Source organism: Oryctolagus cuniculus, chromosome 7, assembly GCF_964237555.1.
Source record: "Oryctolagus cuniculus chromosome 7, mOryCun1.1, whole genome shotgun sequence".
NCBI classification, from domain to species: Eukaryota; Metazoa; Chordata; class Mammalia; order Lagomorpha; family Leporidae; genus Oryctolagus; species Oryctolagus cuniculus.
In genome coordinates, this window is record NC_091438.1 from 149,975,811 (window position 1) to 149,998,427 (window position 22,617).

General features: G+C 45.9%; 1 protein-coding gene and 1 long non-coding RNA gene across 44 annotated transcripts in view; one reads left to right on the plus strand and one right to left on the minus strand.

Moving 5' to 3' along the window:
• Positions 1-14,896, plus strand: part of EIF4G3 (eukaryotic translation initiation factor 4 gamma 3) — a 378,821-nt gene extending 363,925 nt beyond the window's left edge. For all 43 annotated transcript variants that reach the window (XM_070079133.1, XM_070079138.1, XM_070079134.1 and 40 more), the window contains 4 exons: positions 592-738; positions 7,547-7,628; positions 9,167-9,313; positions 13,856-14,896. In XM_070079133.1, coding sequence (XP_069935234.1) covers positions 592-738; positions 7,547-7,628; positions 9,167-9,313; positions 13,856-14,037 — 558 coding nt within the window. In that variant the 3' untranslated portion in view covers positions 14,038-14,896. The remainder of the gene's footprint in view (positions 1-591; positions 739-7,546; positions 7,629-9,166; positions 9,314-13,855) is intronic.
• LOC138850719 (uncharacterized) lies at positions 14,552-21,990 on the minus strand. Its single transcript, XR_011390864.1, has 2 exons — positions 21,711-21,990; positions 14,552-17,658 (listed from the first exon to the last, which is right to left on the minus strand). It is a non-coding gene; the product is annotated as an uncharacterized lncRNA (long non-coding RNA).
• Positions 21,991-22,617: the final 627 nt, after the last annotated feature.

Here is a 22,617-nt window from a genome sequence, read left to right on the forward strand (position 1 = left end):
TTCATAGTGAAATTTGATAAATCAAAGCTTACCCACATACCTCATTGTATTATACCATTGAAAGTTACCAATCATTTTGATTATAAACTTCTAAACTACTATATAAGAATTAAACAGTTATAGCATCATTTCTCATACTTGGATTCAGAATGGTCATGTGATATATGAAGGACTTAACAAAGGACTTAACAACAGCTTAGAGTGTTGACAACTGTTTTGTAATGACTCCAACACTAAGCCATAGTTTACAGAAAGGGGTTTAAATTGTACCCTTGCCTAGGGCTCTTACCCAGCCTAGAGACACATGTCATGACGGTGCAAGACTGCAGCTCAGAATGATTTTGATAGAAGCATAGCCACAGAGATCATTATAGTAGTGCTTCTTTTCTGCTTGTTTTCTAAGGAGAGTCAGAGATAGACAGAATGTGAAGTTGGAGGAGTGTTCAGAAGCATGATAGCGTCAGTCTTTTCAGAACCAGCGTTCTGATCGTTTTGATTCCACGCAAAGTAGAAGACATGGCCTGTGATTTTGTTTTCTCTCAGGATGTTGATAATGCTGAGTTTTATTAATATGTTAACATTTTGTTTCAGAGGCTGGACTTCATGGAGTCTGATAGTTCCTGGGTCTCTGAAGCACTTTCAAAGAAAGAACTCTCTGCTGAAGAGCTATACAAGCGACTCGAGAAACTCATCATTGAGGACAAAGCAAATGATGAGCAGATCTTTGACTGGGTAGAGGTATAAAGACTGCGTCACCACCCCGATAGCTGTGCAAGAAAATTCCTGTGGGAACTTCGCTGTCCACCTGTTCTATCCTTTTTCTCCATGGGCACTTTTAACCTTCATGAAGTTAGATTTTATTCGTATATTTCCATGTGCCTGAAACACTAAGGTTATTTTTCTATGTTTTTGATTCACAGGATTGTTTAAAGTTAAAATATCCAAACAGCCATCCCTCTGGTTTCTTGTTAGTATAGCATATGCTCCACATTTTACCATTCAGAAAGTTATGTTTCTTTCTGAATGTCCTCATATTTTAAATTCTGTCCTAGATAATATTAATAAGGAATATATAAATAATTATTATGAAATATGTTGGCTCACACTTTTGTATCAATGGCCCCTTGTGAAAATTTTAAATTTTATTTGTCTTATAGTCTGTGTTGATCATGTCTGTTTTAATGTTACTATAAGTTCTTTAAATAGTAATTCTAGTTTATGAATGATGTTTTATTTTTGCACATTTTTATGAGATCATAGAATAATCAGATTTGAATGGAAGCTCTGAAGAGCTGACCTCACCTCTCCCTCCTGTATAATCCTCCTTTACAGCCCTTTTACTGGGTTGAGAAATAGTGAAGCATCTGATGATTTTATCTTCCTGTCTTTTTTCCCCAAGGCCAACATGGAATAGTAAGTCTACTGTCCCACTTTAGTGGGAGCCTTTTAAATAACTGTAATTGCCTGTCATTGTATCCCTGTCTACCTTTCTATGTTCTTTTCATCCTTCCTTTTTAAAAATTTTTTAATTAATTTTAACAGCTTCAATATGGTTTGTAGATACAATTCTAAAAACATGATGGTGAGCTGCCAACAATTCTAAAAACATGATGGTGAGCTGGCACTGTGGCATAGCAGGTAAAGCTGCAGCCTGCAACACCAGAGGCCCACATGGGTGCCAGTTCCAAGTCCTGGCTGCTCCACTTCCCTTCTTGCTCCCTGCTAATGGCCTGGGAAAGCAGTGAAAGATGGCCCTGCACCCATATGAGAGACTCAGATGAAACTCCTGGCTATTGGCTTTGGCTTGGCCCAGTCCTGGCTGTTGCAGCCTTTTGGGTAGTGAACCAGAAACCTCTCTCTCTGTCTCTTCCCTGCCCCTTCTCTAATTCTGCGTTTCAATTAAATAAATGACTCTTTTTTTTTTTTTTTTTTTGACAGGCAGAGTGAACAGTAAGAGAGAGAGAGACAGGGCGAAAGGTCTTCCTTTGCTGTTGGTTCACCCCCCAATGGCCTCTGCAGCAAGCGCGCCACGGTGATCCCAAGCCAAGAGCCAGGTGCTTCTCCTGGTCTCCCATGCAGGTACAGGGCCCAAGCACTTGGGCCATCCTCCACTGCACTCCCGGGCCACAGCAGAGAGCTGAACTGGAAGAGGGGCAACCAGGAAAGAATCAGGCGCCCCAACCGGGACTAGAACCCGGTGTGCCAGCACCACAGGCGGAGGATTAGCCTATTGAGCCGCAGCGCCAGCCAAATGAATCTCTTCTAAAAAAACATGATGATATTCTCTTCCTCCCTCCTACCTTCCTTTCTCCTCCCTTTTTTTACTTTAGAAATAACATTTCAGTGAAAAATTACAGTGAAGAAGACTTACTACTTCACCAAATAAGAAGTTTAGCGGGCCAGTACTGTGGCTCACTAGGCTAATCCTCTGTCTGAGGCGCCGGCACCCCAGGTTCTAGTCCAGGTCGGGGTGCCGGATTCTGTCCCGGTTGCTCCTCTTCCAGTCCAGCTCTCTGCTGTGGCCTGGGAGGGCAGTGGAGGATGGCCCAGGTGCTTGGGCCCTGCACCCATGTAGGAGACCAGGAGAAGCACCTGGCTCCTGGCTTCGGATCAGCGCAGTACGCTGGCCACAGCGGCCATTGGAGGGTGAACCAATGGAAAAGGAAGACCTTTCGCTCTGTCTCTCTCTCTCACTATCCACTCTGCCTGTCAAAAAAAAAAAAAAAAGTTTAGCAAGTAAAAAGCAAGACCCTAATTTACTGAGAATGTAGACAATGGCTATCAGTTGTGTCCATTTTGCTGCATATTGGAAATTCATATATTAGACTCTTGTCGGGTTGTTCTGATCCCAACATAGCCTGGATTTTCAACATCCATCTCAGAACGGCATGTGCAAACTCAGCATGACCACTGGTGTGTCCACTAGTGTGAGTCAGGAGGTTTATTGCAGATGTTATTTTAGAGTCTGTGCTTCTGGAAGTCGGACCACACTCAACACAGTTGCTTCTCAGTCATGCAGTACCTCTTCTTTTATGTTCTGTAGTTTAGTCATTTTTCTGTCATCCTGAACTTACTTGTCTGTTTGTTGAACCAAAAAAAAATTTTTAACATTTATTTCTGTTTATATTTGTCTTAATTTAGAACCTCTTTTAGTCTGAGGACATTATGGGTCCAACTGGATTGTAAAATTAGCTTAACATCTTTTTCATTTGCATCATCCATACGTTTCATTAACACACCTACCTTGGCCTCAACCAGGTTATGGGTGTGAATGTGTGAACCGGTAGGACCAAAGACAAAGCAGCATACCTTCAGGGGCCAGCACCAACCTCACCTCTGTGAACGCTCCAGCTTGTTGTTATTTGATGTCATTCTGCTGTCTAGTCCTCTTTTTCATCTTTCTTCTGATGGGTATCTGTTGTTAGCGAATTTGTCAAATGCCTTACTCGAGTCCAAAGAAGTTCTATCTGTTTGAGCTACAATGTGATAATTTAATCAGAAAGAAAGGATTAGTTTGCCATGACTTATTTTTCTAGTGTAACCATCTCTTTCCTAAAACTTGTAAGTCATTCATATTATAATTTGTTCTAGCATCTAGGATAAAAATTAGCATCAATTTTTTTAGCATCTTTATGATACCATATACCTTCTTTTCTGTTTTGGAAGTCAGGTTTGCATATTTTACATTATTCTCTTTCTCTGTAATTTTTCATAGATCACCATCATTTCAGTGTTTTGTCTTTTATATTCCCATGGATTGCAAAATAATGCTGTGTTAGGCTTCATTTTTTTAACAATATTTATTCTACATAGTGCATACCGACAGTTCATTATTCTTAAAGAAAAGGCAGAAAATAAATTTTACTGAAAATAAATTCTACTTAATAAAGATGACTTAAAAAAACAGAAATAAAAAGGTAAAAACCTAACAGTAACAGTTCACAGTACAGAGACATGCGTTCTTCTGTGTCTAATAGCATTATGTAAATATGTAAGTAGGACTTGCTTATCTATCCCAATTATCTGTTATTTAATCTTCTTTACAGTTTTCTTCAAGCCTTCTGTACTTTTTAATTTGAGAGAGAGAGAGAGCATGCATACGTGCACAGTCCAGTCCCCTGGTTCACTCCCCAGTTGCCTGCAATAGCTAGGACTGGGCCAGGACTGAAACCAAGAGCCAGGAATGAAATCCAGGTCTCCTGTGTGGGTTGCAGGAGCTGAGTTATTTGAGCCATCACTCCTGCCTTCCAGGGTCTGCATTAGTAGAAAATTGGAGCCAGAAATCAAAGCCAGGGCCTTGCAGTGTGGGGTGTGGGTGTCATCTAGGATAAACACCTGCTGCTGTTGCACTCTTGGATACCAGAAGTGAGAGTATGTAGCTCTGTTTGGTAAAAGAAATATGCAGTTTATTTCTTAAGAAACAAATGGTTTGGAATTACTATTACTGTTATTTCCTAGTTACATTTAGCTGATTTGTTTATTTTCTCAGACTGTGCTAAAAACTCTAATTCCTTGAAGATTTCAGGTGATATTCAGTGCTTTAAAAAGCTCTGTCAACTTGTTTATTAATTATTGTGAAACAGAAAAAGAATGGTATATTGTCATTGTCTCATTCATTCTTCAAAAATAATTGTTCAGACACTGTAGAAGTAATTCCGCAGGGCCAGACCAGCCTGGCTTCATTCTAGGTCCAGTATTCTTAAAGAGGTGTAAAGCAGCATCTGCCTGCAACACAGAAACCATCATGGGGTCTTCCACGTACAGCTCGTGGCACCCACTCCCCACCCCCCCTTAGCTGTTGGCAGTGGTGCTGCATGTTCTGTTCTGTAGGGAAAACAGGTAATGAAACCTCTGACCAAAACACAGCCCCCCATGCTCAGCGCTGCTGATGGCCCACAGCGATGGCCACCTGATTTGTTAACCAGTCTTAACTTACTCTCCAGAGACCGTCAGTTCCTCTCAAGTGATGTTTCAGGTTAGGCACTCAGCAGAGAGAGAAAGCTACTGATTCTCTACCACAGTAGAAAATTCATCAACTTCAGACTTATTTCTGAATATCTTTGGAATTGTTAGCTTACACACAGAAGTCTGTAATGACATATCTAATTCTTCTAGCCAATCATTTTAAGGCTGATCTTTTCAGTGGGAAATGTCAGGCTGTGCTGTTAAAGGAATTGAAACAAGCATTCTGTCCATAGGCATACGGAATGTAAACTTTGAAAAGTATTTAAAACACCTGCCTAGAAAAAAAAGTAATTCCTACGGTTTCCTTTTGTCACTCATCTGGCGTAGTACAGCATCTCTTAGCAATAAGATAAGATCTTAAGGGAAATAAACTAAAAACAAATCTGGGTACCCGTTTACTCAACATTTCTATATGGATTTTTTTCTTGCCATTCTTAAGAAATAGTGTTAATTTTTTCACCTCCTGAAAGATTTCTTTGAGGCAATGCTTAAGATTAACCCTTAATTCATGTTAAAATGAAGATGAAAAAGCAATATTGGTATATGTAAGAATAGTTGTAAACCACTGAGGAAGTACAGTCTGTAAAATACACTGCAGGGCCTGCGCTGTAGCGGGTAAAGCCACCCCCTGCAGTGTCGGCATCCCATACGGGGTTTGATTCCAGTCCCAGCTGCTCCACTTCTGATCTAGCTCTCTACTATGGCCTGGCAAAGCAGCAGAAGAAAGCCCAAGTCCTTGGGCCCCTGCACCTGTGTGGGAGGCCCGGAGGAGGCTCCTGGCTCCTGGCTTCTGATCAGCCCAGCTCTGGTTTTGTGGCCATTTGGGGAGTGAACCAACAGATGGAGGACCTTTCTCTCTCTGTCTGCTTCTGTCTCTCTGTAGCTCTGTCTTTCAAATAAATAAATAAATCTTTAAAAATAAAATGTTCTGCAGGATCAGGGGTTTAGCCTGATGGTCAGGATGTCCTTGTCCTTGATCAAAATACCTGGGTTTGATACCCAGCTCCACTCCCGAGTCCAGCTTCCTGCTAATTCAGAACCTGGGAAGGAGTGGTTATGGTTCCAGTAATTGGGTTTCTGTCACCCATCTGAGAGGCCTTGCTTGAGTTCCTGGTTCCTTGCTTCAGCCCTAGCCACAGGCAGTTTTTGGCATCTGGAGAGTGAATCAGAAGATGGAAGCTCTCTATGTCTGTCTCAAATAAATATTTTTTTAAATACACTAAAGTTGTGTGATTTTTATTAAATATGGATTGTGTCTTTATGTGGATTGAGTATTGAGGAAAGAATTTTTTTTAAAGATTTATTTATTTGAAAGGCAGAATTAGAGAGAGGCAGAGGCACCAAGAGAGAGAGGGGTCTTCCATCTGCTGGTTCACTCCTCAAATGGCTGCAATGGCTAGAGCTGGGCTGATCTGGAGCCAGGAGCTTCTTCCAGGTCTCCCACGCTGGTGCAGAGGCCCAAGCACTTAGGCCATCTTCCACTGTTTTCCCAGGCCATAGCAGAGAGCTGGATCAGAAGTGGAGCAGCCAGGACTTGAACTGGTGCCCATATGGGATCCCAGCACAGCAGGTGGCGGCTTTACTCACTATGTCACAGTGCCGGCTCCCAAGGAAAGAATTTTTTAAAAGATTGATTTTATTTATTTGAAAGTTGGAGTTATAGAGAGGGAGAAAGGGAGGTCTTTCATCCACTGGTTCACTCCCCAGATAGCTGCAACAGCCAGGGCTGGGCCAGGCCAAAGCTGGAAGCCAGTTCTCCCATGTGGGTTCAGGAGACTAAGGACCCAGGCCATTCTCTGCTTCTTTCCCTGGCATGCTAGCAGGGAGCTGGAAGTGGAGTAGCTAGAACTTGAACTGGTGCCCATAGAGGATGTCAGCACTGCATATGCTGAACCATATACCTAACCCTCTATGCCACAGCACTGGCACCAGAAACAGTGTTTTTAAAAGGATGCACTCTTTAAAAAAATTTTTTTTAAAAGAATTATTTAGCTATTTGGAAAGCAGTGTTACAGAGTGAGAGAAAGAAAGGAAGAGACAGACAGAAATCTTCCATTCACTACTGATTAACTTCCCAGATGGCTGCAATGGCTGGAGCTGGGCCCATCTGAAACCAGGAGGCAGGAGCTTCTTCCAGGTCTCCCACGTGGGTGCATGTGGGCCATCTTCTGCTACTTTCCCAGGCACATGAGCAGGGAGGTGGATTGGATGTGGTACAGCCATGACTTGAACCGGCACCTATTTGGGATGCCAGTATTGCAGGCAGAGCCTTTACCCGCTCAGCCATACTGCTGGCCCCAAAAGAATGTACTCTCAAGTGTACACGGTACACATGCAACACTGTGTAACTGACTGAGCAGAGGATAGGCGGTGGTAGGCACTCTGAACTGCCTGCTTTTTTAGAACGTACTCTCATAGAACTGCTGGTAATGTATTGTTTTTCAATGAATTAAATGTTTAGTTTTTGCAAGAATACAACAAATGTTACTATCTACCTTAGTACCAGGGCAGCCCTCATTTAGGGGAAGTCTTTCTGGTGTGCAGGGGCTCTTTTAAATGTTCCATTTGTTTTTGACTCCAGGCTAACCTAGATGAAAGCCAGATGAGTTCACCCACATTCCTTAGAGCTTTAATGACAGCCGTTTGTAAAGCAGCTATTATCGGTAAGTGTAGCTCTTAACATCTGTGTCAGGTACTGATTCAATGGTCTGAATTTATAGTCTTCAAAACTCGCCCTGTGTAGGCCAGGTTCTGGGCAAACAGGTGCCATTTCTGTTCACAGTGCCTGGTGTTCTCCTGCAGAGAAGCCAGATCTGAGCACTACTGCACGCCTTGTGTCCTTCAGTCCAACAGCAAGCTGCGTGCTCATGGGTGTTGTCTACAACGTGCGGGCGGCATTTCCCTCCCCGTTCCACCACAGCATTCAAGGCCACATCCTCCTCCCATTCAGGAGCCACAATAAATTGATTGCATTATCTTAACCTAACGTCATTCTCATTAGAAAAGTTGTTTTATATAAATACCATAAGGGAAGAAAATGCCAATAGTTTTTTCTGCTCTATGTTTATTTTATATGGTAAGATAATTTTATTGGATGTTTATAAATTGTATAGATAGGTAGGATTAGAATTGGTAGAATGTCTACATATTCTAAGCATCATGCAATATTTAATGAGGATATCTGCTTCACTCTAGGTAGAAATCCACATTTCTGTCAATGTTTCATCAGCCCAGACGTTGTCTCAGAATTTCAGATTTGTCCTTGTATTTTAGAAGATAGTTTCCTGCCCCTTGATTTAGCTTCATTATTAAGATTCAGCTTAAGATCCTCTGTCACATTATTTCTTTCAAATGTTAGTTCTTTAATAAGGTAAATAGCAAACTAAATAGAAAGTCTTCATTTAAAATCACTCTCTGTATCTTTGGAACCATAAGACTTTGATGTTTTAAAATCAAAATTGGAAGTACAAAAGCTGCTTTTATAAACAGAACTTTGTCCCAGTGGTAACTTACAGAGAACATAAAACCTTGGCTTTTGGGCCTGAAGCTGAAGGCTGCCTTCTTTGGCCCCTTGTTCTATCTACCACCGAAGATGTAGGGGATCCTATGTGCCACTAGCACAGTTAGCCTTTTATAGTCTTTTCTTCCTAGGAATAATAGGATCGTCCAGTTCTTTTATTCTTCTGAAAAGATTTGCATTAACTTCACTTTAATTTCCTTTGTTAATGTTTTTTAATTATTCAAATTCCTATTTTATTGCTTTTATTTTTGATAAATCATCACATACATTTATGAGGTAAAATGATGTTTTAATAGGTTTATGTATAAGGGATGATTAATTCAAGCTAATTAACATATTCATCAGCTCACCTACCTATCATTTTTTATGGTAAGACATTTGATCAATGTTACTTTGTAGTTTATGAAGAAACCTGTCGCTTCATTATAATTAAGGATAATAATTGGATGCATTGCTCTTGAGGGAGACCAGCACTCAGAATGACTGCACCTCCGTGTCTTCTGTTACTGCTGAGAGAACACCCGTTAGGTGTGAGAGCCTTACCTGTTGCAGAAGCTTTGCCTCGGACCCCTTGGTTCCTCTTCCCTCGCAGAGACAGATGGCTTCTCTGCACTCAGAAAACTGGAGAGGGTGCTGTGGGTAACGCCGTGGGGGTAACGCCGGTCCTTCTGTCGCCTCCAGCTGACTGCTCGACCTTCCGGGTGGACACTGCTGTCATCAAGCAGAGAGTGCCGATCTTACTCAAGTACCTGGACTCGGACACGGAGAAGGAGCTGCAAGCACTTTATGCGCTACAAGCATCAATAGTAAAACTTGACCAGCCTGCCAGTAAGTTTACCTCTTGGTACAATTATCCCAACCAGTAGTTCAGTTTTATTCAGGGCAAGGCTTCAGAGATGTTTTGGTTTTGGAAAGGGGACAGTAAAAGAGTCATTAGTAAGAAAAAGTCGATAACCAACAAATTTAATAAATCTGAACTTTTTCAGAAATTTTTACTTACTTAAGATACAGGACAGAGAGAGAGAACGCGCGCCTATCTCCTACTTCACTTCCCAAATGCCCACAATGGCCAGGCCAGACCCAGAAGCCGAGAGTGCGATCCAGGTTCTCCTGCGTTGTGACAGGAACCCAGTGACTACAGACATCGTCACTGCTCCAGGGGCCCGCAGTGGCAGGAAGCCAGCGTCAGGAGTGAGCCAGGGGTGGAATTCAGGCCCCCTGCGGATGTGTAGCTCCTCACCTCCATGCTAAGGCCTGTGCCTTGAGTCTTCTATATTCTTGGCCTATATGAGAAAGCGGCGTTAAGAAAGCTAACTGAGGAGCAGGTATTTGGCCAGCGGTTAAGATGCCAGGTAGGACACCTGCATTTCACGTCAGAGTGCCTGGATTGGACTCCTGGCTCTGTCTTCTGACCCCACCCTCCTTCTAATTCAGACTGTGGGGGGCAGTGATATTGAGTCAGGTAGTTGGGTTCTGCCACCCTGCCCCTGCCACCCACATGAGAAACCTGGGCTGTGTTCCCAGCTTTGGGCCCCCAGCCATTACAGGCATTTAGAGAATGAACCAGTGAGTGGAGCTCTGTCACCCATAGTCCTCTCTCTCTTTCTCCCTCTCCCACCCCCCCCCCAAAATAAGTTAAAGAAAACCAAAATTTATATATATGTGTGTGTATGTGTGTGTGTGTGTGTGTATGAAAACTAGTTTATTAGTGATTTAATCCTCATTCTAAGGCAGGTCTAATCAAATTTTCTGCAATAAAAGAAGTGTATCTGTACCATCCAATATGGTAACCATGAACTAACTACATTTGGCAGGTAACACCCTTAAATATAGCAGTGTGGCTGAGGGACTGAAATTTTCTTCTTTCTTAATGTAAATAGCCATATGTGGAGCAGGCGTTCTGGAGTAGCTTGTGAAACTGCATTCCACATGGAGTCTGGTTCAAGCACCAGCTATTCCATGCTTCTGATCCAGCTTCCTGCTGACATCCTGGGAGCTGGCAGATGATGGCCCACGTACTTGGGTTCCTGCCACTTCAGTGAGAGACCCAGAGGGAGTTTTTGGTTTTGGATTGGCCGAGTCCTGGCTACTGTGGACATTTGGGGAATGGCTCAGTGATAGAATATCTCTTTCTATGTGTCTCCCTGTCACTCTGCCTTTCAAATAAGTAAATAAATTTTAAAAAATAAATAGCCACATGTGTCTAGTGACTACCATATTGGATAACACAGGTCATGAAAATGGTTAATGATCTCTAGGATGAAACTCAGAGTCCTCAGGCGCCCACTGAAGGCCTGAAGTGTGGGAACCACGGTTCACTTACCAAAGCATTGTAGGATAGTTGTTAGTTAAGGGTTGTGATTGATTCTTGACTACCCAGGTCTTGGTGGTACTGGTTAATCAGTGAATTCTGTTAAGTCTTGAAAACCCAGTTAAAATGTGCGGTGGGTAGGCTGTGGCTGTCTCGGGGACAGCAGCACCGCAGGCCGTGGCACTTGCAGTTTTCCTTTGCGAGTGCTGCTAAATCCCTTTGGGAAGTAGAGGGAAAGACTGAAACAGACCATCCGTAGAAGAAAGGAAGAGCCAAGTAAGTCTGAGTCAAGAAACCGTACTGGTTCTCTTTCTCTGGAGATCTTGGAAATGTCGTTTGACGTCAGACACTAACTTGTCAAATGGAACAAGTGAAGTCAGGTGAATTGACGCTGTGTGCCCTATGAGTCAGATTAAATTTAAAGTATCTCCAAGAACCGGCAGCTTCAGTTATCCCTGCAGAGAAATCCCCGGTTAATTCTAGATTGACCACCAAGAGAATCCTGGGTGCTTGCTTCCATTTCTTTTTTTTCTTTTTTTTTTTGACAGGTAAAGTTATAGACAGTGAGAGACAGAGAGAAAGGTCTTCCTTCCGTTGGTTCACTCTCCAAATGGCCGCCATGGCCAGCGCTGTGCCGATCTGAAGCCAGCAGCCAGGTGCTTCTTCCTGGTCTCCCATGCGGGTGCAGAGGCCCAAGCACTTGGGCCATCCTGCACTGTACTCCCAGGCCACAGCAGAGAGCTGGACTGAAAGAGGAGCAACCGGGACTAGAACCCAGCGCCCATATGGGATGCCGGCACCGCAGGTGGAGGATTAACCAAGTGAGCCACGACGCTGGCTCCGCTTGCTTCCATTTCTGGATAGAACAACTGAGGTTGACAAGTGACTTCAAGATTAGCTTGACTAGTATAATTATGAAAATAATTATCAAGAAAAATCTTAATATAATTCATTCTAAACCTATTATCCCTAGGTATTTATTGTTTATTCCTCTGCCTCCCTCCATTAATGTGAATGATTAGAGAGCTGACTATAGGTGAATTTTAAAAGCCCATAGTGAGGCCAGCGCCATGGCTCACTAGGCTAATCCTCTGCCTTGCAGCGCCAGCACACTGGGTTCTAGGCCCGGTCGGGGCGCCGGATTCTGTCCCGGTTGCCCCTCTTCCAGGCCAGCTCTCTGCTGTGGCCCGGGAGGTCAGTGGAGGATGGCCCAAGTGCTTGGGCCCTGCACCCGCATGGGAGACCAGGAGAAACACCTGGCTCCTGCCTTTGGATAGGCACGGTGCGCCCGTCGCAGCTCGCCAGCCGTGGCGGCCATTGGAGGGTGAACCAACAGCAAAGGAAGACCTTTCTCTCTGTCTCTCTCTCACTGTCCACTCTGCCTGTAAAAAAAAAAAAAAAAAAAAAAGCCCATAGTGAGTGAATTTTTAAGAAACTGAATATAGAAATGGGTGTTTGGCCTAAGGAGTGAAGACCCCATCGGGGACACCTGCATCCCGTCTGATAGTGCCTGGGTTATTCCCCAGCTCCAGCTCCTCAGTGCAGCTTCCTACTAATGTGACCACGGGAGGCAGCAGTCATGTCCCTACTGATTGCCACCCATATGGAAGTCATGGACTGAGTTCCCAGCTCTTGGCTTCTGCCTATATAGCCATTTAGGAACTAAACCAATGGGAGCGCTCTCACTCTTGCTCTCACTCTTGGTCTCTCAAACCCTCTAATAAGGTTTAATATCTCTAATAATAATATAAGCCATATTTCCATCATGACAATGAATCAATTAAAATTACCCAAAAACAGGGCTGGCACCGTGGCGCCGTAGGTTAATCCTCCGCCTGAGGCGCTGACATCCCATAATGGAGGCTGGTTCTAGTCCTGGCTGCTCCTTTTCCAGTCCAGCTCTCTTCTGTGGCCTGGAAAAGCAGTGGGGGATGGCCCGGGTGCTTAGGCCCCTGCACCCACATGGGAGACCCGGAGGAGGCACCTGGCTCCTGGCTTCGGATCAGCACAGCTGCGTCCATTGAGGCCTTTGGGGAGTGAACCAACGGAAGGAAACCTTTCTCTCTCTCCCTTTCACTGTCTGTAATTCTACCTCTCAAATGAAATATCCTTTAAGAAAAAAAAAAAAAACAAAACTTAAGTGTTCTTCAATAGGAGACAGACTTAATAGATTCAGTAATTCACAAATAACATATTGTACTACCACTCAAAATAATAAAGGAAATCACAATGTGATAGCACAAAAAAAATTATCCAAAAACCTTGAACATTTAAAAAAGCAAATTGCAACTACAGTTTGAATACAGATGAGATAGATTTTGCCTGTATTCTGCAATATAAACCATCACTCTTTTCATGTTAGGAGTCTTTCAGAGGGGCTGGTGTGTGCCCAGCTGCTTGCAATGCTGCATTGCTGGTGGCATTCGAGATCGGTTGCTGGATCAAGTCCCAGCTGCCCTGCTTCCTGCTAATGCGCCCGGGAAAGCAACAGATGAGCCAGCACGTGGGCCCTGCTCACATGGCAGAGCAGGATGTAGTCCTGGCGTCGGGCTTTGTCCTTGTCCAGCCCTTGGCCATTGCAGTCATTTGGGATGTAAACCAGCAGGAGGAAGATCTCTCTCTCTCTCTCTGTCTCTTTCTCCCTCCCTCTTTGACTCTGTCACTCTGCCTTTCCAAAAAATAAACAAATCTTTAAACACACACACACACACACACACATTAGGAGGAGAAAAGTGTATCTTGCATTTTCCCTCCAAAATTTATAAAAAGCCGTCAAACCATGGAGAAACATACAAGGAAGAACATAAAAGTTACCCTTGCCTTTGATTTTCAGAACCATTAGGATGAGGATTCTGTGATATAAAACAGCTTTACTGTTACCCGAAAGTAGCTCAAACCGAGCAGGGAAGCAGGACCAAATTGGACTACGCGGGTCTTCTCTGGGTTGGAGAGTCGCGGTGTCCGCTCACACTGCGGGTGGGGTGACCTGTCTGCGCGCTCGCGTCCCTCCGCCCCTCCGCGGCGCCCCAGCGCTACGACGTCTCTGTTTCGCCCTGCAGACTTGCTGCGGATGTTCTTTGATTGCCTGTACGACGAGGAGGTGATCTCGGAGGACGCCTTCTACAAGTGGGAGAGCAGCAAGGACCCCGCGGAGCAGAACGGCAAGGGCGTGGCGCTGAAGTCGGTCACCGCCTTCTTCACGTGGCTGCGGGAGGCGGAGGAGGAGTCCGAGGACAACTAAACCTGCAGTACCCCCGAGATCGCGAAAGAAGCAATTTCAGTATTTTTCTAAGTTTCACGTCTTCGCCAATCGCAGTGCAGCAAGGCCAATTCTCGCGGGGACGCCCACGCGTGCACGAGTGGGAGGGGGAGAGGTGGTCGTGGAGGGAACGGTCCTGGAGACGCAGACTGCAGCCTGAGGGCGGGAGCACGAAAACCAAATACACGCATTATTTATAGAAAATATTTTCTGTTTTAATCTTTTCTTTTTAAACAAGGACTCATACTTAAAAAAAAAAAACACGTTTAGCAAACAAAAAAAGTTGAGAACTTTTAATTTATTTTAAGGACTGCAAATGCCAGTGTAATTTTTTAATTTGCAGTTTCTGTAAACAACTTGTATAATAGAAGCGCAGAGAAATAAAAGTCCCTCCCCTTCAGATGCACCTCACGTTTGTTTTAAGGCATAGCAGTTAGTACAGATTTAAAAGGTTTGGGGTGAACAAGGTCAGAAAGATTGTTTTGGGTTCGGTTGGTTTTATTTTATTTTTTTTTTTCTTTTGGCATCAAATCTTTCTGCCTGCCTCTCAGCTTGCTTCAGAAAATTAAAAACAAAATCACAATAGTAATCAAAGCATACATAACCTTGGAACAGAAGGAAAGGCTGTGGACCAGAGACCTCCAAGAATTGTTCACAAAGAAAAAGTGCTACCCTGGGAAAAGTACTCTTAATACTTTTGAAATCTTTAGAGCAACTTTAAGGCTTGTAAATACATAGAACAAATATTTAAAAACAAAAAGAAATTGACTCAATACTATTTCTTTTCACTTTCAAAATATAAAGAACAAAATAAAGACAAACATTGCAAGTTTAAAAGAAAGTAAAGCGACTTCTCCTTTTGAAAGCTGCTGCCTGTGCGCCCCTCCCTTGGAGGTGCAGTGTGGCTGTTCATTGTCTAATCCACATCGTGGGGGGTGGAGAGAGAGAGTGTGTGTGTGTGTGTGTGTGTGTGTGTGTCTGTCTGTCTGTCTGTCTGCAGTCAGCAAAGGCAAGCTACTTTGTGGGTAGGGAGGACACTTGTGCTTGGATGGGAATACCCCTCTGGGAGTTCAGGGGTAACTTCCCAGTACCAACTGGAAATGCATTTTGGGTGCTAGCAAACCTCAGGGCAGTTTTTTCTTTTTTGGTTTATTTGGGAAGCAGAGACAGAAAGAAAGCGTTTTCATCTACTGGTTCACTGCCCACAGGCCCACAACAGCTGAGGCTGGGCATGAGCTGACATCAGGAGTCAGGAAGACCCTCCAGGGTCTCCCATGAGACTGGCAGAGACCCAGTTACTTGAGCCATCACCACTGTCTCTCAGGGTCTGCACTGACAGGAAGCCGGAGTCAGGAACCAGTGCCAGAAATTGAACCCTGGCACTGTGATGCGAGATGCTGGCCCCGTAACTCGCGGCTGCACCGCTTCCCCTGAGAGCAGGCTTGTCCATTCCCGTGCAGAACTCAGGACACCGTGTCACTTGGAAGCCACCGTTACCACTGATATTTTAAAATCTTTGATCAGGTGCCCTACAGTGCTTAAGAAATACAAAGAAGTCTTCTAAAGAATGCGACGGATGGGGGGGGGGAGCACTGAGTTATGCTTTCTAAAGTGTAAAACCAAAGTGTGAGGGTCACGCTGCTCCCCATCTCCAGCCTCGCCCGAGCCGTTGTGAGTGTAAAACCAGCCGTGAGCCTCCTGCTGGTGCGGGACTGCAGCACCGCCTTCTCCCCCTCCCGTCTTGCAGTTGTGGATTTTCCATTTCCATTGTTTGTGAGCCTTCACCCTACAAAATGTATTTATGAAGAAAGCCAGACAGCTCCCAAATAAACAGTCTTTGGATTTTGTATCTGGATAACCAAAGGTTTCTGTTGGCTTTCATCACTAAAGAAATGTCCACATTAAGAGCCCTTGCAAGATTTACAAACCCAAGAACAAACTTTTCCCTAGTGAAGTTTTTCTCACGTGCAGTGGGACACACTACGGATCCCCCTGCGTGAGCCTGCAGAGCCCATCCTCGGGTGTAGAAAGCCGTCCTTAGAGAATCCAGCCTCGAAGGCTCTTGGCAGATGTGGACAGCATCTGCCATTACAGATGGGGCCAGCAGAGCTGTTTCGGGAATCTGCAGTTGGAAGGAGCCACCTTGGTCTGTGATACGCTGAGTTTTACCAGCCACCGGAACTGTAGGGGGCTTCAGCCGGGAATCTCTGAGTTACACAGGATGGTTTTATAAAGGTTTTTGCTGTACTCCCAGGAGCTGAGGGGTGAGGAGCTTGGGGAAGGCAGGGTAGTGCTGTTTGCGGGGTCTCATCAGAAAGCAGCTTCCAGTAGGAAAGATAGCCTGTCCATCAGTACAGTCACGCGTCACTCAACGTCGGGGATAAACTCCCAGGAAACGCGGCGTTGGGCAGTCCTTTGTGCAAACGTGGTGGACTAGACTTACACAAACGAGAAGGTGTAGGGCAGTCAGCCAGTGCCCCTGCTGGACACATCAAGGGACGTGGTAAACACAAGGCGTGTGCGGCTGCTGACCTAACGTGCCATGCTGATAAGTAGGCGTGTACGCAAAAATGCTGTGTCACAGTGAGTATCAGTGGCATGATTTATTACCAAGTGTTACGTATTGTGCATAATTCTTTTTTTAAAAGATTGATTTTATTTGTGTGAAAAGCAGAAATGGAGGAGGAGAGAGAGAATCTTCCACCTGTTGGTTCACTCCCCAACTGGGCCGGACTGGAGCCAGGAGCCAGGAGCTTCTTCCAGATCTGCCACAAGGCTGCAGGGGCCCAAGGACTTGGGCCATCTTCCATTGGCTTCCCAGGTGCTTTAGCAGGGAGTTGGATCAGAGGTGGAGCAGCCAGGACTTGAACCGGCAAACATAAGGGATGTGGGCACTGCAGCTGGAGGCTTAACCTACACCACAGCGCCAAATCAGTGCACTATACTTTTATGTGACCGGCAGTAAGTACAGTAGGTTTGCTTGCAAGAGCATCGCCAATGTGTGAAGAATACATTGTACTCTGATGTTGAGAGTTAAAATGTCACTAAACAATTTAATAGCTTATGGGATTACCATGCAGTTCATTACAGACTGAAACATGTGGCACGTGACTATTTTTTATTAAAATAATTTTTACTTTTTTGAATATTAGAAGAGGGACAGTTGGAAATCTCCCATTCATTGGTTCACTCCCCAAATATATGCAACAGCCAGGGCTGGGCCAGGCCAAAGCCAAGAGCCAGGAGCTTCTCCCAGGTCTCCCCGTGGGTGAGACCCGACCACTCAGTGAGGTACCTGCTGCCTCACAGGATGCACGGTAGCCGGCAGCTGGACTGGGGAGTCGAGCCGGGACTCAAACCCGGAACTCTGAAATGGGATGTAGGCATCCCGACGGTGACGTAACTGCCACACCAGATTCCCACCCCACGACTGGTTTTTGGATATGGACAAATGAATGCAGGAGAAAGAGAAAAATCTTTGAACAAAAAAACACAGACATCTGTGGCAGAGGTGATGTTTGAAACCTCATCTGGATCCTGAGACTGCAAAGTCACCGTTGGCTGTCTTGTCCCCGTGTACACAGGACACTGGAGGAGCATCACCTGATGGCAGAATAAGAGGGAGTGAGATGAGCAAACCATGTTAGGCCTGTGACCGCTCCCTGGCCTTCGTACGGGAAGGCAGGGTTGGTGACTGTCTGAAGTACGAGGCAGCATCACCAGCCTGGCAGACCCGCGCCCTGAGCTGCAGCAAAAGCACTTTCACCCATTTCCGCTTTGGAGCAAGGGCGCCATCTTTTCTCAGTCCATTAGGCTACATGTACATATACACGAATTCAAGCCAGTTAATTCAGAACTATTCAGTCATTTAAATGGACGCTTTCTCATTTCTAGCAAAGAACCATGACATCTACTTTTTACTGATCAGAATGATCGTGGTTTTTAAATTCCACTTTTTTGGAATCTGAGAACTCTGCCATCGCACCTTTCCAGACATCAGTCCATCAGTTTATCACCTCTTCAGCAGCCTCCTGGGACCATTTTTAAAGCTTATATATCTTTTTTTAAGGTTTATTTATTTGTTTATTTATTTGAAAGAGTTACACAGAGAGAGGAGAGGCAGAGAGAGAGAGAGGTCTTCCATCCGCTGGTTCACTCCCCAGATGGCTGCAATGGCTGGAGCTGCGCTGATCCGAAGCCAGGAGCCAGGAGCTTCCTCCAGGTCTCCCACGTGGGTGCAGGGGCCCAGCGACCTGAGCCATCTCCAACTGCTTTCCTAGGCCGTAGTAGAGACCTGGATCGGAAGTGTAACAGCCGGGACTCGAACTGGCTGCCATATGGGATGTAAGCACTGCAGGCGGTGGCTTTACCCGCTACGCCACAGCACCGGCCAAACACCCACTTTCAAAAGAAACTCACTTTTAGGTGGTTACACAGACCGACAAGCCAGTTCACAGTGGTATCATACACTTGCTTCATTTAACAAGTGTTTACCAAATGTCCTCTGTGTGCTAAGTAGACTTCATAGTGGCTGAAGTGGTTTTTCTTCTCATGGAGCTTGTGTTCATGAAGAAAACGGGGTGATCCAGTGTGCCTGTTTTGACCCACAGTTAACACTTCTCTCCTGTGTTCCCTGTGTTGCTGTGGGGAGCAGCATTTATGTGCCTTTTGTTCGCGTTTATTTTTCTCAATAACCCCACACTATAATACCCACCCCTGCAGAGTGCACAACTGAGTGGCTTTTAGTCTACGAACAGTCGGGCAGTCATCACCATCACCTAATTTCAGATCGTTTTCATCACCCCAGATCAGATCCCACGCTCAAGAAGTCACTCCTGATGCTCCACCGTCAGCCCTGGGGAGCCACTAACACTCCTTGTTTCCACGGGTGAGCTCCTTCCAGACATTTCCTGGACGTGTGTTCTGCTTCGGTTTGACCTCCAGTCGACATTGAGCAGATGATCCTACCTCGCATGTGTTTGAAACATCAGGAACCTCACAGCAGAGGTTTTTCCATCTTTTTTTTTTATTTTTAAGTTTTGTTTATTTGAAAGGCAGAGTTATAGAGAGGCAGAGAAGTCTTCTATCCACTGGTTCACTCCCCAAATGGTCGCAATAGCCAGAGCTTCGCCAATCCAAAGCCAAGAGCCAGGAGCCTCTTCTGGGTCTCCCACATGGGTACAGGAGCCCAAGCACTTGGGCCATCTGCTGCTGCTTTCACAGACCATAGCAGAGAGCTGGATCAGAAGTGGAGCAACCAGGTCTCGAACCCATACCCATGTGGGATGCTGGCGCTGCAGGCGGAAGCTTTACCCGCTACACCACCGGCCCCAATTTTGCCATCTTTAAGTTTTTATTCTTCAGATGTAACTTCCTTTGACACAACTTGGGAATATGTTCACAGCTGTCAGCTAATTCTTTTTTTTTTTTTTTCTTTCTTTCTTTTTTTGGACAGGCAGAGTTAGTGAGAGAGAGAGACAGAGAGGTCTTCCATCTGCTGGTTCACCCCCCAAGTGGCCGCTACGGCCGGCGCATTGCAGCCAGCACCGATCCAAAACCAGGAGCCAGGTGCTTCTCCCGGTCTCCCATGGGGTGCAGGGCCCAAGCACTTGGGCCATCCTCCACTGCACTCCCTGGCCACAGCAGAGAGCTGGCCTGGAAGAGGGGCAACCGGGACAGAATCCGACGCCCCAACCGGGACTAGAACCCAGTGTGCCGGCGCCGCTAGGCGGAGGATTAGCCTAGTGAGCCGCAGTGCGGGCTTGTCAGCTAATTCTAAACAATCCCTGAGAATTCCCCTGTCGCTCTGTAGACTTGGTGTGTCTCTCCTGAGACATGTGGTATCTTCACCCTGGTGTCTAGGTTCTGCTCATTTCTTGTTCTCTTTTCTTGCTACTTGAGTATCTTTTCTTAGGACTGAAATTATTGCACAAATCAAATGCTACTACAACTTACCCTGGAGAAATTGTCTCGGCAGAGTCCAGAGGTGGCCAGTGGCGGGCTGCTTCATTTATTCAATAGACTGAGGCTGCTTTTTTGTCGTGAGAGTAAAAATTGCTCAGTCGGGCAGCTTCTGCTGCTTGGTCCCAGCGCAACAGTCTGCACAAGGCTTCTTTCCATCCCATGAGGCTGAGACACGCTCTCCATATCCCCGAGGAGTCCAGGGAGAGACACTGTGCGCTCACTGCTTTCAAACCCCACATACAGCCCTCGACGGGAGAATGGTAACCTGTTACACTGGAACCACCCAGAGAAAGAATTTACTACTATGTCTGCTCCTAAAATGGGAGGTGATTTACTTGTCAAAAAATTAGCTATATAGACAGCGGAAGATGGCCAGGTCCTTGAGCCCCTGCACCCATGTTGGAGACGCGGAATCAGCTCCTGGCTCCTGGCTTCGGATTGGCCCAGTTCCGGCCATTGTGGCTGTTTGGGGAGTGAACCAGGGGATGGAAGACTCTCTCTCTCCCTCTCTCTCCCTCTCTCTCCCTCTCTCTCCCTCTCTTTCCCTCTCTCTCCCTCTCTCTCCCTGCCTCTGCCTCTCTGTAACTCTGCCTTTCAAATAAATCTTTAAAAAAAAAAAAAAACAAAGTTCTAGAGAATCATGTGCCAGTGATTTGTAATAAATGTTCTATTTTGAAATAAAAGGGAACAGACTTCACAGGCTTGCCCCGCTTCCCAGCCTCCCATTAATCACGCATTTCCATAGAACGTGTGTCTAAACTCAGACACTGGCAGTGGCACGTTGCTGTCAGCTGAAGCCCAGGCCTTTCGGACGTTCACTGATGGCCTATAGTAATGAGAATGTCTCTCAACTTGGGGTCAGAGTTTTTCTCATTTTAAACTGGAGTAGTAGATTTTGGGTGAGAATAAGTGAAGTACCTTTCTCGCTACGATGAGCAGTTACACGCCAGCCGTACGACACCACTGGTGATGTTAACCTTGACTTCCTGCCAGGTGTCTCCTCTCTGAAAGTTCCTTTTTTGCCCCCCTTTCTTCTCTAATCTATTTGAAAGTCGGTCCCTACATCCAGCCCACACTGGGTGGGTCAGGGAGGCGGGAACAGGAAAGAATCCAACCCTTCTTCCCTCCTGGAGTGAGACTGTCTTACATTATTTGGAGTTCTCCTGAAGGGCAGACTTGTCTCCTCCCTGGTTTGTTTGTTTGTTTGTTTCCCAAAGATTCATTTATTTGAAAGAGTTACAGAGAGAGAGGGAGAAACAGAGCGATCTTCCATCCTCTGCTTCACTCCCCAGATGGTCACAACGGCCAGGGCTGGGCCAGGCCAAAACCAGGAGCCAGGAGCTTCATCCGGGTCTCCCACGTGGGTGCAGGGGCTGAACCTTTGGGCCATCCTTCACTGCTCTGTCATTCTGCCTTTCAAACAAATAAGTTAATCTTTAAAAAAACAAAAGCAAAAACTTGAGATGGAGCTAAAATAATACTTTAAGGTAAATAAATTCTTAAGTGAATTTCTTCCTTCTTCCCGCTTCTCCCTCCACCCTTCCTTCTTTCCTTCTTTTATGTTTTTGAGGTAACATTTGTAATCAACATTACAGTCCAGGGCTTAATGCTCTGCTAAATAAAGAGATCAACAGGTAAACAGATCCAGGTGTTAAGCGGCCGTCAGAGGAACCGGTGGGAGAAAATGTTACCTGGGCGGATGTGAGGCGCTGTGCTGATCTCAAACGCTGCGGGCCGTGGGCAGAGCGCTGCAGGGCACTGGGGGAATCGTGTGGTCACGCAGGCGGCGCTGCTCGCTGGCCCTTCACCGCCCAGGTCTGCGGCCTCACGGCTACTCCGCAGTGCTCCTCCGGAGCCGCCCGTTCAGCAGCACTTTCAGTCCTGCTGACGATCCCAACAAAGCAGTGAGGTCTTGGCGATGAGGGATAGTGAACTTTTTATTTATTTATTTGAAAGGCAGAGAGACAGAGATCGCCCGTCTGCTGGTTTGTTCCCCAAATGGCCGCAACAGCTGGGGCTGAGCCAGGCTACAGCCAGGAGCACGGACTCCATCAGAGGCCCGTGTGCACGTCGGGGACCCGAGTACTTGAGCCACGGCCTGCTGCTTCCCTGGGTGTGCATTAGCACGAAGCTGGAGTCAGAGCAGAGCCCTGGCCCCCGCTAGACACCGACATGGGAACTGGCCCTGCCAGTGATTGCCCTTGGGATGCCCTTGGGATGCCATATTTGACTCTATAGGTCCTAGGACTTTGCCACGTCAAATGACTGTCATCCTTAGCTTCCCCTGACAGCATAATGAGAGTCAGTGGTGTGTTTGGTGCCTACGGGAGTCACGTAGAGAGCTTTTAAAATTAGCAGGTTGAAGCCCTGGCCTGCAGCGCCGGCATCCCATACGGGCGCTGGATCTAGTCCTGGCTGCTCCACTTCTGATCCAGCTCTCTGCTGTGGCCTGGGAAAGCAGTAGAAGGTGGCCCAAGTCCTTGGGCCCCTGCACCCACGTGGGAGACCCGGAAGAAACCCCTGGCTCCTGGCTTCAGATTGGTGCAGCTCCGGCTGTTGCGGCCATCTGGGAAGTGAACCAGCAGATGGAGGACTTCT